At 35.7% G+C, this 18,307-nt stretch overlaps 1 protein-coding gene across 1 annotated transcript; it reads right to left on the minus strand.

Annotated features, from left to right (window-relative positions):
* Nucleotides 1–15,178: 15,178 nt before the first annotated feature.
* Nucleotides 15,179–16,495, minus strand: LOC117013885 (uncharacterized protein NKAPD1-like). Its single transcript, XM_033091434.1, is given in 3 exon segments — nt 15,179–15,322; nt 15,763–15,993; nt 15,995–16,495. Coding segments are annotated over 3 exon segments (876 nt in total).
* Nucleotides 16,496–18,307: the final 1,812 nt, after the last annotated feature.

An 18,307-nucleotide genomic window follows, 5' to 3' on the forward strand; every position in this document is an offset into this window, starting at 1 on the left:
CAGTTGTTGACATTATTTAGTCACTGTCATGTAGATGAGGTACAATCTTCCAACTGAGTCCACAATGATTTCTATTTAAATTCTAATTCAAAAACTGCATCTGTTTTGGCTGCATCAATATTGTTAACTGCTGAGTCAAGTAGCATAATCTGATTACATTTCCTTTCTTGCACAATTTTTGTTTCTTCTGAAGTTCATAAGTGTTTCATTTAAAGGTTTGCAGCATGTTCTTTGAACCTATTGCGAAGTCTTCCTTAGCTAGAAAAAGCCTGACAATATAATTGTCTATACAGGAAAACTGGTCATATAACTAGTACTTCAGTTGCACTTTTTTTCCTAGAGTCACAGAAGTGAATTGAGTTTTATCAAGCCTGAGGGTACCCAGTTTTGGGGAGCTGTCCTTAGGAACAAATATAAAATTAGGAATACAAAATTAAACGTGAAAATTGATATTTACTTAACTTAGAAAAACCTCACAAATTTAAAAAGCTAAAGCTACCATAAACATCACAAAATCCAGAAAAATGATAACGATATTTTAAATAATCTTCCAAAGCACCTCTAAACTCCATTTTCCCTACACTTCTTTGCTGCACACTCATTGTTTACATAAGTGACAAATGCTGTAAGGTGAGTGTCCAGAGAGAGAAGAGAAAAATAGTTGTTTTCTCTAGCTTGTTTCTGCTTTATTACCAGTGTCAAGTCCTTCCGGGAATGCTCGTGTGCCACCCAAATGAGTCTGTTCAGTGGGTGGCAGAAGTACCCCTGAAAGCCATTCCTGTGCTGGTGGGTTAACCATAAGGATAAATGATGTGACTGCAAACCACATTGATGACGCTTTCACTCAAGCCAACTTCTTAGTCAGATGAACAAAAGAGGGAAGTGTGAAAAAGGAGGAAGAGTTGGAGCAGAAAGTGACACTGGTCATCTTAACTGATTGTAGTCAAAAAAACTTTTGTTTTCATAATTTACAAAAATTTATGACCACGTGAAGACAATGCTAGGGCCCTCGGTGGTCTTGTAAGAGGCCCATGAGATGCCCTTGAGCTCAAGCTCTCTTAGGCTGTCAGTCTACTTTTGTACCTCCTCTACCTCCCCCGACCCCGCGGCCAGTCTTGTGTCCTCAGCCCCCACCAGAGACGTTGTCTCTAAGCCTGTGGCAGAGCAGTTATTTTGGGACTTTCCACTCATCCTGAGAAATTCCTGGACCTTTCTTTTTCTCCTGAATTGGGTCCTCTCTTGCCCGGGTCCATGTCTTCTTTGTTGGTTTATTCCTTTGTTTTGTTGAAGTGTCTTCTCCATTAGCTTTCTGGAAAAGTTTGTGTGTGTGTGGGGGGGAGGCATTCTTTGATGGATTGATCATTTGTAGGAATATAGGATTCTAGATTGAAAATAATCTCCCTTCAATGTTTTGTGGTCCTCACTCCATGTTTTCTAGCTTTCCATGTGCTGTTGAGAGATCTGACCCTACTCTAGGTCTGATCCTTTATATGTGAACCCTCCCTCCTCTTTAGGATGTTCCCTTAACCCTAGTGTCTGAAAATCACCACTAATGTGCCTTGGTGGGAGCCTTTCAGTCTTTAGGCCAGGCTCTCACCAGGCTTTTTTTTTTAAGATAATTTTACACTTTATTTTTTCTTTGTAGCAGTTCATCTTGTTCACCTGATTCTTTTAGTAAACATTTTTTTTTAATTTAAAAGATATTTTCTATTTTTTTTAAAGATTTTATTGGGGAAGGGGAACAGGTCTTTATTGGGGTACAGTGTGTACTTCCAGGACTTTTTTTTTTTTCCAAGTCAAGTTATTGTCCTTTCAATCTTAGTTGTGGAGGGTGCTGTTCAGCTTCAAGTTGTTGTCCTTTCAGTCTTAGTTGTGGAGGGTGTGGCTCAGCTCCAGGTCCAGTTGCCGGGGGCGCAGCCTTGCTGGAGTTGAACCGGCAACCTTGAGGTTGAGAGGATGCCCTCCAACTGAGCCATCTGGGAGCTCAGCGGCAGCTCAGCTCATGGTGCTGTGTTCAATCTTAGTTGCAGGGGTCGGAGCCCACTATCCCTTGCGGGATTCGGAGGAATCGAACTGGCAACCTTGTGGTTGAGAGCCCACTGGCCCATGTGGGAATAGAACCAGCAGCCTTCGGAGTTAGGAGCACGGAGCTCCAACCGCCTGAACCACTGGGCCGGCCCTCCCCAGGCTTTTTAAATCTGGGAGAGTGGAAGATGATGTAAGAGATGTGGCTGAGAACCACGTGTTTGGTCTTTAGGGTCATGGTGAGGATTCTACTGCCACTTGCTGGAAAAGTGCTGGCTATGTCAGGTGCTGCCTTCCCTGCTCAATGTCCACAGGGTTGTCATGGAAAAGCTCAGGAGACTCATGCCTAACACACAACACAGATATCACAGTGTTCAGTGTTTTCTTCCGAATCTTAGATTTTAGGCTTTTATGCTCCAGACTTACTCTTTTCAATCACTGATCCATATTCTGAATTAAAAATATAATTTTTAAATTATTACATTAAAAGTTAAGTGCTAAGTATTGCTAAGTGAAAGAAGCCAATGTGAAAAGGCTACATTCTATATGATTCCAACTATCTGACATTCTGGAAAAGGCAAAACTATGGAGACAATAAAAAGATCAGTTGTTGGCAAGGATTCAGGGGAGAAACAGAGGCGATGAATAGGTGGAACACGGGATTTTTAGGACAGTGAAAGTATTCTGTATGATACTGTAGAAGTGGATACATGACATTATATGTTTGCCAAAATCCATAGAATATAAAATACAAAGAGTAAACCCTAATGTAAACTATGCACTTTAGTTAATAATAATGTATTAGGTCGGTGCAAAAGTAATTGTGGTTTTTGCGATTGTTTTTAACCTTTTAAATTGCAATTACTTTTGCACCGATCTAATATCAATATTAGCTGAAGAGTTGTATCAAATTTACCACACTAATGCAAGATGAAACACAAAAGTAAGGAAAGAATAAAATGAAAATTACAATAAGCGCAATTTTCTGTTCTTTTGAATTACTGGGATGATTCACAAGAGGAGGAAGTAAACTTAAGCATGGTCTATGATTATAAACAGAATATCTGGTAAAGTAAAATTGACTCTGAAAGATGAATAAATGATAGGAGACAATAGCTTCCAATAATAATAATAATAAAATAATAAAAACCTGTTTCTATGGTGCTTTTAGAAATAATTCTACCATAGCAATCTATCAAAGAAAGGCCTTAAGAAATAATAAAAAAGATATTTTTATGTTGCATTCTTTATTATAATATAATTAAATTAAAATTACATGTAAATAATAAAGAGAACCAAAATGCCCTAGCTATTTGTAAATGAAGCAATACTTTCCCATATTACCATGATTCAAAGTGAAAATTATCTAGAAAAGAATGAAATATATCAAAAACCTATGGGATATAGCTAAAGCTGGATTCAGAGGAAAATGTACAGCCTCATGTTTTATAACTGAAAACTAAAGACTGAAAATAAATAAGCCAAGTATTAAACTTAAAAATCAGAAAATTGAACTACAAAATAACCCAAAATGTAGTATTAAAAGGCAATTAATAAAGATAATATTAGAAACTTCCAAAAATTAGTAGAATGAATAAAGCTAAAACCATTGTATGAGTATCATGACCAGGATATTAATCTAGTCAAGGGTCCCTCGTGTTGCCTGCTTGGTCACACCCACCTCCATCCCCCATCCAGTTCCTAACCCTTGACAACCAGTAATCTGTTCTCTACGAGTATTTCTATAATTTTGTAGTTTCAGGAATGTTTTTCAATGGAACCACGCAGCTTGTAGCTCTTTGGGATTGACTTTTTTCACTCATAATTCCCTAGAGATTCATTCAAGCTGTTGCATGTGTCAATAGTTCATTCTTTTTATTCCTGAGTAGTATTCTGTGGGATAGAAGTACCACTGTTTAACTAGGTCCCCATTGAAGAACATTTGGGTTGTTTCCACGTTTTGATTATTATAAAGCTGCTATGAATATTCATGAACAAATTTTTGGGTAAATGTAAACTTTCCTTTCTCTTGGAAAAAGCCCAATTGGGGGTTCATGCAATGTTTGCATATTTAGTTTTAGAAGAAACTGCAAAACTGTTTTCCAGAGCAGTTGGACCATTTTAAGTTCCCACCAGAAGTGTATGAATGTTCTAGTTTGCCCACATACTTACTTGCATTTGGTTACTGTCACTATTTTTTTAAATTTTAGCCATTCTGGTAAGTGTGTAGTGAGGTATTACGGTGATTTTAATTTGCATTTCCCTGATGGCTAATGATATTGTGCATCTTTTCACGTGCCTATTTTCCACCTGTATATCCTCTTTAGAGAAATGTCTTTTCATGTTTTTTGCCCATTTTCTAATTGGATTATTTGATTTTCTTTACTGTCGAGTTCTGAGATTTCTTTATATATTATAGATGCTAGTCTTCTGTTGGGTATGTGGCTTGCAAATATTTTCTCTGTCTGTAGCTTATCTTTCTATCCTCTTCACAAAAATCCATTTGCAAAAAAATTAATGTGATAAACACAATCCTGATAATCCCAATTATGTAGCTGAGAAAATTGACATGACTACATGAAATAAGAGGTTAAATGACATTTTTTCCTGTTTTTTTTTGTAGAAATTTGGCTGGCTTTCCAAAGCTGAGATTGATTGTTGAGAAATGTCCATACGTTAAAACAGAGAGGAGCTGGACACATCTAGGCAGGATTCATTAGTAAGAGATGGCAAAACAAGCAACCACTACTGTTCCCAGTGTCTGTAAGAAAAGAGTAGGAAATTAAGGAGATTATTTCAAGGGAATTCTTAGGTGTAGCAAGAGTTTCAGCTGGTTTTCTCTCCAGATGGGGGAGGGCAATGCTTTCCTAAACTCCATTAGCCAGATGATAGAGTCCTGAGGGAACCACTATAGAGCCTGGGGTTGTCTGCAAGGGGGTAAGACAAGCATGGCACCACCAGGCGAGATGGGAGCTAAGCTTCAGACACTATTGGAACCACTGTGGACTGCTATTTGAGAGAGTCAAGAAAAATTTTAGGGAGGCCATGGATATGTCCTCAAGAGTTTTGGGGGCAATCATAAAGAAATACGCTCATCCTTAATAGGAGAAATCTGAAGGCAAAACCTGGGCTGGGGCTGCCCCATTCATCAGTTGATCAGGCTGTACTTGGTTGGTTTTCAGGGGAGGATGTCATAGAACCTATGAGCCTAGTGGACTCCATGGATGTCAAGCTTGAGCCATATACTCATAGGAAGGACCCTGCCCAGAGAAAGGCTGAAACAGACTATTGGTGTACAGCAGCAATCTGGGGCAGGAACAGTAGGTGATCCTCACAGAGGCTAGCCAGAGAGTTCATAGCCCTCGTGAGGGACTGTGATGGTGCAGAGGATCCCATAGGGGTCTCAGAGGAACCACCAATAAACCCCATGGAAGGTCAGTGTTGGATGCCTGCTGTGAAGAGCATCTTGACCACTCCAATAGCAGCAAACTGGGGGCAACTTTTCCTTAAATTCTCCTCTCCCTTTCCAAAACCCTGATGATCAATGAGGAGAAGAGGAAAGAATGAGAAAGGAAGAACAGAACAGTCCATGACTCTTGGCCTAGGTTCTCCAGAGGCTGACCCTGGGATAAAGGTCCTTGTGACAGTCATTCATTAGAAAGTGTTCTTAGAAAAAACCAGTAGGGGAATGGGGAAGCAGGATGAGGATGAGAAAGAGGTCAAGCAACCTCTTTCAACAGAAGTTGACCATGAGCTGAGGAGTCTTGTGAAAGTGATTCATTAGTGTTTTAGGCAATCTCAAGCAAAGTCCTTTGGTGGTGATGTATGTAGCTGAATCCCACAGGGGAGCAAATGAGATAACAAGATCACATCTCTAGGTCATATCTCAAAGTTGTCCCAATCAGGAACAAAGGATCCGGAGTATTTTCACCCCTGCATCCAATACTCATTGGTAAAGGGCTGCCTGTGGTTGGCGAGAATGTAAATTCTCAGGTACATCCTGCTCTCTGTGTGCCCAGATGGGGCTTGTTCTGGCAGCTTGAGGGCAGTCATCTGACAAACACTCAGGTGCTGGCTGTTAAGAATAAAATCACACTGGAAACCAGTGTGCATGAAAATGGTGAAGAGATTTGAAAGGATATGAGCAAAGCCCTGACAGTGTCTGCTAATGCAAGTCCATTGCAGATCCTGAGTTGGTGCTGCACAAAGCTTTGATTGGATATGAGATTAAAGTTTTGCTTTAGTCTGCACTGGACTTTTGAGACTTGAAATTAAGACTGACTTTGTGGCTGTTTGTACAGGAAAGAAAATCCAAGGAAGTCTATTTGATATGACCCACCGTGTTTCCCCTAAAATAAGACCTAGCCGGACAATCAGCTCTAATGTGGCTTTTGGAGCAAAAATTGATATAAGATCCGGTCTTATTTTACTATAAGACCAGGTCTTTAATATAATTAATAATATAATATAATATAATATAATATAATATAATAATATAATATAGTATAATAAAAAATATAATATAATACCGGGTCTCATATTAATTTTTGCCCCAAAAGACACATTAGAGCTGATTGTCCGGCTAGTTCTTATTTTCGGGGAAACAGGATATTAGTGTATGATGCCCTTCATCAGGTTGAGGAAGTTCCCTTCTACTTCTAGTTTGCTGAGAAGTTTTTGTTTTTTATTGTTTTAAATCATGAATGGGTACTGAATTGTGTCTTACGTTTATCCTGAAAGAATTGATACAATTAAATTATATGGATTTTCTTCTTAATATAGTGGGTTTCATCAATTGATTTCTCAATATTGAGTCAACCTTGCAGTCCTGGGACAAAACTTAACTTGGTGTTAATATATAATTCTTTTTATATATTGCTAGATTCAAATTGCTAATATTTTATTGAGGATTTTTATATCTTTGGTTATGAGAGATACAGGGCATTCAGATCAAAATTTTCTTGTATTATCTTTTTTTCTTGTGTTATCTTTGTCTAGTTTTGGTAGCAGGAAAATGCTAGCCTAATAAAATAAGTTGGGAAGTATTTCCTCCTATTTTTCTGGAAGTGATTTTATAGAATTGGTGTTATTTCTTCTTTAAGTGGTAGAATTCTTTAGTTAAGCCATCGAGGCTTAGAGATTTCTTTTTTGGAAGGTTTTAAACTATGAATTCAATTTCTGTAATAGTTATAGAACTATTCAATTTATTTATTTTATCTCATGTAAGTTTTGTTAGTGTATGATTTGGGGAGAATTGTTCCATTTCATTTAAGTTGTTACAATTTTGTGCATGGAATTATTCATAATGTTCCTTTATTATCCTTTAACTTTCTTCAGAGTCCGTAGTGATATCCCCTCTTTATTCCTGATATTAGAAATCTGTGGTTTCCCCCTTTTTTCTTTGTCAGTCTTGCTAGAGTTTTCTCCATTGTATTGATATTTAAAAAAAAAAAACACACAAATTTTGGTTTCACTGATATTCTCTATTGTTTTTGTTTCAATTTCGTTGATTTCTACTTTTATTTTATTATTTCTTTTCTTCTGCTTACTTCAGGTTTTTCTAATTTCTTTTGTCCTTTTTCTAATTTTGTAAGGTGGGATCTTTGATTGTCAACATAAGACCTTTCTTCTTTTTAATAGAATCCTTTAATATTATAAATTTCTCTCTAAGCATTTCTCTAGCTGCATCCCACAATTTGATATGTTGTATTTTAATTGTAGTTCAGTTCAAAATTAGTTTCTAATTTCTTTTGAGACAGTCTCTTTGACTCAGGGATTATTTAGAAATGTGTTATTTAATTTTTGAGTTTTGAAGATTTTTAAATTACCTTTCTGCTATTGATTTCTACTTTAATTCCATTATGATCTGAGGACATATGTTGTAAAAAATAAATTTGTTTACATTTGTTAAAGTTTGTGGTATGATCCATGATATATTATATTTTGGTGTAAGTTCCACGTAGCACTTGAAATTAATGTGCGCTCTGCTGTTTTGGGGTGGAGTGGTCTATAAATGTCAATTAGAGAAATTATATAGAGACATAATGCAATTTTGATCTGAATGTCCATAAACTTTTTTGGAACAGGATAAAAGAACTTCAGTGTTCCATAAGATAATAAAAGATATCCTGTGAGAAAATTTTGAAGGTAAACACAGAAAGAATAGAAGCAAGATAATTTCTAAAGTATTAGGAGAAAGTAAATGTAAGAAAAAAAATAAATTTGTTAAAAGTCAGGAAAGAAAAAAGACAAGAAAATATGGTAGATAGAGACATAAAATTATATGGCAGGAAGCAATACAAATATAGTAATTATAATAAATGTGAATACATTTAATTCTAATAAACAACAGAAATTCTTACATTGGGTAAAAAATCCAGTTACATGCTGTTTATAAGCCATGTTCATAAAAAAATGTATACAAGTGGACACTCTGGTCAATGTTGCTCAAGCAGTAGTTCGCCATAATCAGAAGTGTCTGGATGCTGATGGTAACCACTTTGAGCACCTCTTGTAATTGCAAAAGTCAAACGTGACTTGTATTCGTTTTGTGTTATTGGCATATATTGAGTATTAGAATTTTAATACAGTTTTTCCTTTCGTAAAATGTGTATACATTTTTTTTGCACCGTGTGTGTATGCATGTGTGTGTGTATACATATAAGTGTGTGTGTAGGGGGTGCCAAAAAAATGTACACATTTTAAGAGATGTTATCTATGTATTACTTTTCAAAGTTGAATTGAATTACGGTAGCAATATGTAGTATGACGTTCACTCAAAAGATGGCATTAATCAAATGAATGCTAGCATCATTCAGAGTATTACATTTTAATACAGTTTTTTCCTTTCTTAAAATATGTATACATTTTTTGGCACCATATATATTTGATTTATTGGGGTGACATTTGTTAGTAAAATTATATAGGTTTCAAGTGTACATTTCTATAATACATCATCTATATAGTGCATTGGGTATTCACCACCAAGAGTTCTTCCATCACCATATATTTGATCCTCTTTTCCCTCTTCTACCAATCCCCCTACCCCTTTCGCTCTGGTAACCACTAAACTTTGTCTATGTCTATGATTTTTTATTCGTTTGTCTTGTTCATTTGTTGCTTTCAGTTTTATACCCCACATATGAGTGAAGCCATATGGTTCTCCACTTTTTCTGTCTGACTTATTTCGCTTATCATGATAATCTCAAGATCCATCCATGTTGTCACAAATGGCACTATTTCATCTTTTCTTATGGCTGAGTAGTATTCCACTGTGTGTATGTACCATATCTTTATCACACTTGAAACCTATATAATTTTACTAACCATTGTCACCCCAATAAATTTAATAAGAAAAAACTTAGTACAATGTAAAATGCAAGTGAGCTGTTCTGAAGTAGCTGTTTTACATTTCTGTCTTCAGTTGCAGTTGTTCATAATAAACTTTAATTAAATGACAGTTTCTAAATCTAAAATGTAATGCAAAGCTTTGTTTTTTCCAAACGAGTGATCAGTTAAGTGCTAACTGAAATAATAACATAAAAGATATTTCTTTAACATCATATTGGCTAGGATTTACAGGTTTGTTGGTGAATGTGTGAATAAACAAATATCCTTACATATAGTTGGGGAGAAGATAAATTGGTAATGTCTTTTCAGAAGATAAATTGGCATTATCTATACAATTTTCAATTAAATTTTTTTTATTTTTCTATTAAAGTTGACATTTAATGTTATTTTATATTAATTTTATATATAGTTAACATATATATATATTATATAATTAACATAATGGTTAGACATTTACAAGTATATAACTTATGAAGTGATTCCCCCAATAAGTCTAGTACCCCCCTAACACTACATAGTTATTACAATAGTTTTGACTATATTTGCTATGTTGTACTTTACACCTCCATGATTACTGTGAATTGCCAATTTGTACTTCTTAATCCCTTCACCTTTTTCACCCAGTCTCCCAACCTCCCTCCCACCTGGCAACCATCAGTTTGTTCTCTGTATCTATGAGTTTGTTTGTTTTGTTTGTTCATTTATTTTATTTCTTAGATTTCACATATAAGTGAGATTTTAGATTTCACATATAAGTGAAATCATATGGTATTTGTCTTTCTCTGTGACTTATCTCACTTAGCATAATACCAACTAGGTTCATCCATGTTGTCAAAAATGGTAAGATTTCATTCTTTTTATGGCTGAGTAATATTCCATTCTATACATGTACCACATCTTTAGCCAGTTATTTGTTGGTGGACACTTTGGTTCCTTCAGTTTCTTCTTGCCTATTGTAAATAATGTTGCAATGAACACAGAGATGCATATATCTTTTTGAATTAGTGCTTTAGATTTCTTTGGATAAATACCCAAAAGAGGGATTGCTGGGTCATATGATAACTCTATTTTTAATTGTTTGAGGAAACTTCATATTGTTTTCCGGGGTGGCTGCACGAATTTTCAATCTTACCAAAAAGGCATGAGAGTTCCCTTTTCTCCATATCTTTTCCAGCACTTGTTGTTTGTTGATTCATCAATGATAGCTATTCTGATAGGTGTGAGATGATATCTCATTGTGTTTTTAATTTGCATTTCTCTGATTATTAGTTATATTGGACATCTTTTCATATGTCAATTGGCCATGTGTATGTCTTCTTTGGAGAAATGTCTATTCATGTCCTCTGCTCATTTTTTAATTGGATTGCTTGTTTGTTTGGTATTGAATTGTATGAATTTTTTTGTTTTGTTTTAATAAATTTTGGATATTAACCCCTTATCAGATGTATCATTGGCAAATATCTTCTCTTATTCAGTAGGATGTCTTTTTGTTTTGTTGATGGTTTCCTTTGCTGTGAAAAAACTTTTCAGTTTGATGTAGTCCCATTTGTTTATTTTTTTCTTTTGTTTCCCTTGCCCAAGGAAATATATCAGTAAAAATATTACTAAGGGTAATGTCTGAGAGTTTACTTCCTATATTTTCTTCTAGGATTTTTATGGTTTTGGGTCTTACATTTAAGTCTTTAATCCATTTTGAGTTTATTCTTGTATATGAAGTAAAAAGGTGGTCCAGTTTCTTTCTTTCTTTCTTTTTTCATAATACATCTGTCCAGTTTTCTCAGCACCATTTATTAAATAGACTGTCTTTATCCCAATGTAAATTCTTGCTTCCTTTGTCATAAATTAAATGACCATATAGACATGAATTTATTTCTGTGTTTTCTATTCTGTTCCATTGGCCTATGTGTCTGTTTTTATCCCAGTATAATACTGTTTTGATTAATATAGACTTGTAGTATAATTTGATATCAGATAACGTGATACCTTTAGCTTTGTTCTTTCTCAGGATTGCAGTGGTTATTCAGGCTTTTTTATAATTCTATATAAAATTTAGGATTATTTGTTTTAGTTCTGTGAAAAATGCCATTGGTATTTTATAGCGATTGCCTTGAATTTATATATTGGTTTGGGTAGTATGCACATTTTAACTATCCATGAGCAAAGTATATATTTTCATTTATTTGTATCTTCTTAAATTTCTCTCTTAAATGTCTCATGATTTTTTAAGTACAGGTTTTTTACTTTCTTGGTTAAATTTATTCCTAAGTATTTTATGTTTTTGATGCAATTGTAAATGGGGTTGTATTTTTAATTTCTCTTTCTGATAGTTTGTTATTGGTATATAAAAATGCAACTGATTTTTAGATATTAATTTTGTATCCTGCTACTATACTAAATTCATTTATCAGTAATAATAGTTTCTTGGTGTTCTCTCTCTATAGTTCTCTCTCTATAGAATCTTTTGGGTTCTCTCTCTATAGTATCATGTCACCTGCAAATAATGACAATTTTACTGCTTCATTCCCTTTTGGGTGGCTTTTTTTTTTTCTTTTTCTTGTCTGATTGCTGTGGCTAGAACTTCCAGTATTGAATAAAAGTGGTAAAAGTGGGCATCCTTGTCTTGTTCCTGATCTTAAGGGAAATGCTTTTAGCTTTTCCCCATTGAGTATGATGTTAGCTGTGGGTTTGTCGTATATGACTTTTATTGTGTTGAGATATATTCCCTCTACTCCCATTTTGCTGAGAGTTTTTATAGTAAAATGATGCTGGATTTTGTCAAATGCTTTTTCTGCATCTATTAATATGACCGTATTTTTATTTTTCATTTTCTTTATGTGGTATATCACATTAATTGATTTGTGGGTATTGAACCAAACTTGCATACCAGGAATGAATCCCACTTGATTGTGATGTATGATCTTTTTAATGTATTGCTGAATTTGGTTTGCTAATATTTTGTTGAGGATTTTTTTTTTAAAGATTTTATTGGGGAAGGGGAACAGGACTTTTATTGGGGGAACAGTGTGTACTTCCAGGACTTTTTTTTTCCAAGTCAAGTTGTTGTCCTTTCAATCTTAGTTGTGGAGGGTGCCATTCAGCTCCAAGTTGTTGTCCTTTCAGTCTTAGTTGTGGAGGGCGCAGCTCACCTCCAGGTCCAGTTGCCGGTGCTAGTTGTAGGGGGTGCAGCCCACCATCCCTTGCGGGAGTCAAACCTGCAACCTTGTGGTTGAGAGGACGCGCTCCAACCAACTGAGCCATCCGGGAGCAGCGCAGCTCAAGGTGCCGTGTTCAATCTTAGTTGCAGGGGGCGCTGCCCACCATCCCTTGCGGGAGTGGAGGAAATGAACTGGCAACCTTGTGGTTGAGAGCCCACTGGCCCATGTGGGAATCCAACCGGCAGCCTTCGGAGTTAGGAACATGGAGCTCTAACCACCTGAGCCACCGGGCCGGCCCTTGTTGAGGATTTTTACATCTATGTTCATTAGGGTTATTGGCCTATAGTTTTCTTTTTTTGTAATGCCTTTGTCAGGTTTTGGAATAAGGGTACTGATGGCCTCATAAAATAAACTTGGGAAGCTTCCCTCCTCTTAGATTTTTTAGAATAGTTTGAGAAGAATAGGTGTTAATTCTCTTTTGAATGTTTGGTAAAATTCACCTGTGAAGCCATCTGGTCCACGACTTTTGTTTGTTGGGAGCTTGTTTATTGCGGATTCAATTTCATTAGTAGTAACTGGTTGGTTCAGATTATTTGTTTCTTCTTGATTCAGCCTTGAAAGACTGTATGCTTCTAGGAATTTATCCATTTTTTCCAGATTGTCCAAATTGTTGGCATATATAGAAGGTGACAAAAAAATGTATACACATTTTAAGAAAGGAAAAAACTGTATTAAAATTGTGGTACTCAATATATACCAATAACAAAAGATGAATACAAATCATATGTATACATTATTTTTTGGCACCCCTGGTATTTTCTTATAGCATTTTCTTAATTTTTTTTAATTTAATTTCTGTGGTGTCAGTTAACATTTTTCCTCTTTCATTTCTGATTTTATTTATGTGAATCCTTTCTTTTTTTTCTTGATGAGTCTGGTCAAGGGTTTGTCAATTTTGTCTGTCTTGCCAAAAAAACCAGCTTTTGGTTTCATTGATATTTTTTATTGTTTTTTTCCTCTCTATTTTATTTATCTTCTCTCTGATCTTTATTTTTTCCTTCATTGTATTCACTTTGGGCTTTGTTTGCTGTTCTTTCTCCAGTTCTCTTTGGTGCAAAGATAGATTGTTTATTTCAGATTTTGTTTCTTTGTTTCTTTAGGTAGGCCTGCATTGCCATGGATTTCCCTCTTAAGACTGCTTTCACTGTGTCCCATAGATTTTGAATTATTGTGTTTTCATTTTCATTTGTCTCAGGTATCTTTTGATTTCTTCCTTCATCTCATTGTTGACCCATTGATTATTTAGTAGCCTATTATTTAGTTTCCATGTATTTATGTGTTTTTCAATTTTTTTCTTGTAATTAATTTCTAGTTTCATACCATTGTGGTCAGAGAAGACACTTACTGTGATTTCAATCCTCTTAAATTTATTGAGACTTGTTTTGTGGCTCACATATTGTCTATCTTGGAAAATGTTCCAATGTGCACTTGAAAAGAATGTATAGTCTGTTGCTTTGGGGTAAAATGCTTTAAAAATATCAATTAAATCCATCTGGTCTAGTGTGTCATTTAAAGCTGCTGTTTTGTGTTGATTTTCTGTCTGGAAGATTGTTCATTGGTGTCAATGGAATGTTAAAGTCCTGTACTATGATTGTGTTACTGTTGATCTCTGCCTTTATGTCAGTCGATATTTGCTTTATATATTTAGTTTCTCCTATGTTAGGTACATAAATGTTTACTAGGGTGATGTCCTTTTGTTGGATTGATCCCTTCATTATTATGTAATGTCTTTCTTTGTCCTTATTATAGTCTTCATTTTAAAGTTTACTCTGTCCAATACAAGTATTGCTACCCAATGTTTTTTCTCATTTCCTTTTGTATGAAGTAAATATTGTCATCCCTTTACTTTCAGTCTGTGTGTGTCTTTTGATCTGAGGTGGGTCTCTTGTAGACAGCATATGCATGGGTCTTGTATTCTTATCCATTCAGCTACCTTATGTCTGTTTTTTTTTTTTTAACTAGAAAACCATTTACTATACAATTACCATGTTTTAAGGGTATACTAAGTATAGCTACAGTCCCTGTCCAGCAGGTAAATTTGACGGAAAACCCTAGCCTCTTCTGTGAGAAAACCCTAGCTGTCTGTGGGTGTTATAAAGGGAAAATATTTGTCATTGGACCACACGTATGGGGCCAAAATAAAAAGCAACAAGGCTGAAGACAAAAAAAGTCAAGTGGCAACTGCTTAATAAGCCGATGAGAGCAACACAATATTCCCTTAGACCATTCTACACGGTATTGCTTTCCCAAAAATTCAACATTTCAATTGATATACCCAGGTCACTGGAATCAGCTTTCTGGGTCCTTTAATTTGCTGTATATGCACTCTATACTGAATGTAATTAATTGCAAAAAATAATCTCTTCAAGAAACTTTCATAACAAAATACCAGATTCCCAATTATCAATAAGAGGATCAAGTTTAACAGGCCAAAATAGAAGACAAGTCTATCAGAACGCACACAGGTGGTACGAAGAGCTCTGCCCTCAGGCCCCCTGTGGTGAGCAATAAGTCACTGGCAAAGCCCCAAGGTGTAATAGCTGTAAATATCCAGTCACATGGGAAACTGAAGAATGTTTCTTCTGCATTTAATCATCCTCTGAGCTCTCAGCAGACCTTTCATCTGTAGCCACTTTCCAATTTGTGCATTTGTTTGTCCTCTCCTGTATCTCATTGTTTGCTACAGGAATAGGGACTTTTTTATCTCTCTTTTTCCTTTTGGTTTTCTTTTTTTTTTTTTTTTTAATTTTCTACTATCTTCCAATCTTTATTTATGTACATTTTTACATTACTGTATTTGTCATATATAATTTTCTACTTTGCCTTTTTATTTTTTTTATTTTTTTCCCCTTTTCTTTTTTTATTTTTATTTTTTTTAATTTAAATTTATTGGGGTGACAATTGTTATTAAAATTACATAGATTTCAGGTGTGCAATTCTATATCACATCATCTATAAATTACATTGTGTGTTCACCATCCAGAGTCAGTTCTCCTTCCATCACCGTATATTTGATCCCCCTTACCCTCATCTCCCACCCCCAACCCCTTTACCCTCTGGTAACCGCTAAATTACGTTCCCCAGATTAATTTTCAAACCCTGTGGCCATCCTGTGGTCACCGACTGCCCTTCAATCCCTTCACCCGCCTCCCCCCCCCGCCCATCTAGCAATGTCTCTTTCCTCACTTTCCTCAGAACTGCTAGATGAAGAATCTCCTGACTGAGAAGTGTCACTTTCTGCCTCTAAGACTAAAGCAGATTTTTTGAGAGACTTTTTCCTGGATTTTTTCTTATGCTTATTTGGTTGTTTCCTAGTACTAGAAGCTCCAGTTTCTTCTGAGAACTCACTTGAGGAATCTGCCATTATATCTATGGCTTCCCTTTTACTTTTCTTCTGTTTTTTTGTGTGACTTCTTTTTCTGCTTTTTTGTGTGGGATTTCTTTGACTTCTTGTGCTTGTGAGATTCATGGGTAGATGATTTTACCTGGGGAGATGTTTTTTTCCCATTAGTAATATCTTGCTGATCACTACTGTCTGTTTCAAATTCTTCAGGATATAACTCTTTATAACCACTGTGACCCCATCTGTCTGGCATGTCAGCTTCATAATCATATAACTTCTTGTTCCAAGATTTAGCTTTAAGAAAATTATCTTCCAGTGCTCCAGAAATTTCATTCTTTGGCCTCCAAAAGTCTCTCTGAGTTTCTTCATCAAAACCGTCACTACGCATCTGGCTTGAACTACTGGGTAACATTTTCCTTTTGGTTCCCCAGTAAGCATTTTCCATCTGTTTCTCCAATTCTCTTATTTTCCATATATCTGATTCTTCCTGAATCTTATTATGAGCATCTGTGTGCTGGATGACATTCCTCAGGAGGACTTTCCCCAGTGGAACTCGGGACATTATTCAATCGTGTGCTGCAGCCTTACGTGGAGGTGATTGGAGGGAGGAAGGGGCCTGGGAGAAAAAGCTACCTTATATCTTTTGATTGGAGCATTTAATCCATTTACATTTAAAGTGATTGTTGATAGGTATATAGCTATTGAGATTTTATGATTCATATTTTTGATTTCTGTTTGTTTCCCTTCCTCTTCTTAAAGAAGTCCTTTTAACATTTCTGGTAATACTGGCTTTTTCTTGTCTGGGAAGTTCTTTATCTTTTCTTCAATTTTAAATGATAGTCTTGCTGGGTAGACTAGTCTTGGTATGTAGGTCCTTGTTTTTCATTACTTTGGATATTTCCTGCCGTTCCCTTCTGGCTTGCCAAGTTTCTGTTGAGAAATCAGCTGACAGTCTTATGGGAACTCCCTTCTAAGCAACTAGTTGTCTTTCTCTTGCTGATTTCAGGATTCTCTCTTTGACTTTAACCTTTGCCACTTCAATTATGATGTGTCTTAGTGTGAGCCTTTTTGAGTTCATCTTGTTTGGGACTCTCTGCACTTCCTTGGCTTGTATGTCTATATATTCACCAGGTTAGGGAAGTTTTCAGTCATTATTTTTTCAAATAGTTTCTTGATCCTTTGCTCCCTCTTTTCTCCTTCTGGTACTCCTATGATGTGAATGTTACTACACTTGATATTATCCCACAGGTCCCTTAAACTATCTTCATTGTTTTTTATTCTTTGTTGTTGTTCTGATTGGGTGTTTTCTGCTATTCTGTCTTCTAAATTGCTGATTTGATCCTCTGTTTCATCTATGAGGTGTGTTCAAACAATGCAGTGAGAGTTTAAATTTAAAAAATTATTACAGTAAAAGACACATTTTTATTAGTCCTCCTCAAAATACTCCCCCTCACTTTGAACACACTTATTCCATTGTTCTTGCCCCTTTCTGAAGCAGTTTTGGAAGTACTCTTTCATAAGTGTCTTTAGTTGCACTGTCGTGGCTGACTCGATGTCCTGAATTGATTCAAAACATTTACCTTTCATGGTCATTTTTATTTGGGGGAAAAGCAAGAAGTTGCACAGTGCCAGATCTGGTGAATAAGGTTGATGAGGACACACCATAATGTTTTTATTTGATAGAAATTGCTGTACCAGAAGTGATGTGTGACATGGAGCCTTTCCATTGTGATCAACAAATAGGGTGAATGCTGCTGCTGAGTGCCATTCAATGGAAAGGCAGGGATCTTCAATACAGGAAGCAGCGTGTTGAACCTTATTAACAGTGTGTGACAAGTTTCAATTTGTTCAGTGTAGTCAGTCAGGTGTGCGCTACAGTTGAGAGAAGGCGTGTTTTAAAGTGTGCCATAAGTCATCCTCTATCATGACAATGCTCCATGTCACATATCGTTTCATGGCAATTTCTGTCAAATAAAAATATTATGGTGTGTCCTCATCCATACCATATTATTCACCAGATCTGGCACCATGCGACTTCTGGCTTTTCCCCAAAGTCAAAATGATTCAGGACATCGAGGCAGCCATGACAGTGCAATTAAAGACACTCACGAAAGAGGACTTCCAGAACTGCTTCAGAAAGTGGCAAGAATGATGGGATAAGTGTGTTCAAAGCAAGGGGTAGTATTTTGAGGGAGATTAATAGCAATGTGTCTTTTACTGTAATAATTTTTTTAAATTTAAACATTCACTGTATTTTGTGATCACACCTCATAATCTACTGTTAATTCCTTTTAATGTATTCTTCATTTTAGTTATTGTGTTTTTTATTTCTAACCAATTCTTTTTTATGGTTTCTAAGTCCTTATTTATGCTT

This window comes from Rhinolophus ferrumequinum, chromosome 21 (assembly GCF_004115265.2).
Source record: "Rhinolophus ferrumequinum isolate MPI-CBG mRhiFer1 chromosome 21, mRhiFer1_v1.p, whole genome shotgun sequence".
NCBI lineage: Eukaryota > Metazoa > Chordata > Mammalia > Chiroptera > Rhinolophidae > Rhinolophus > Rhinolophus ferrumequinum.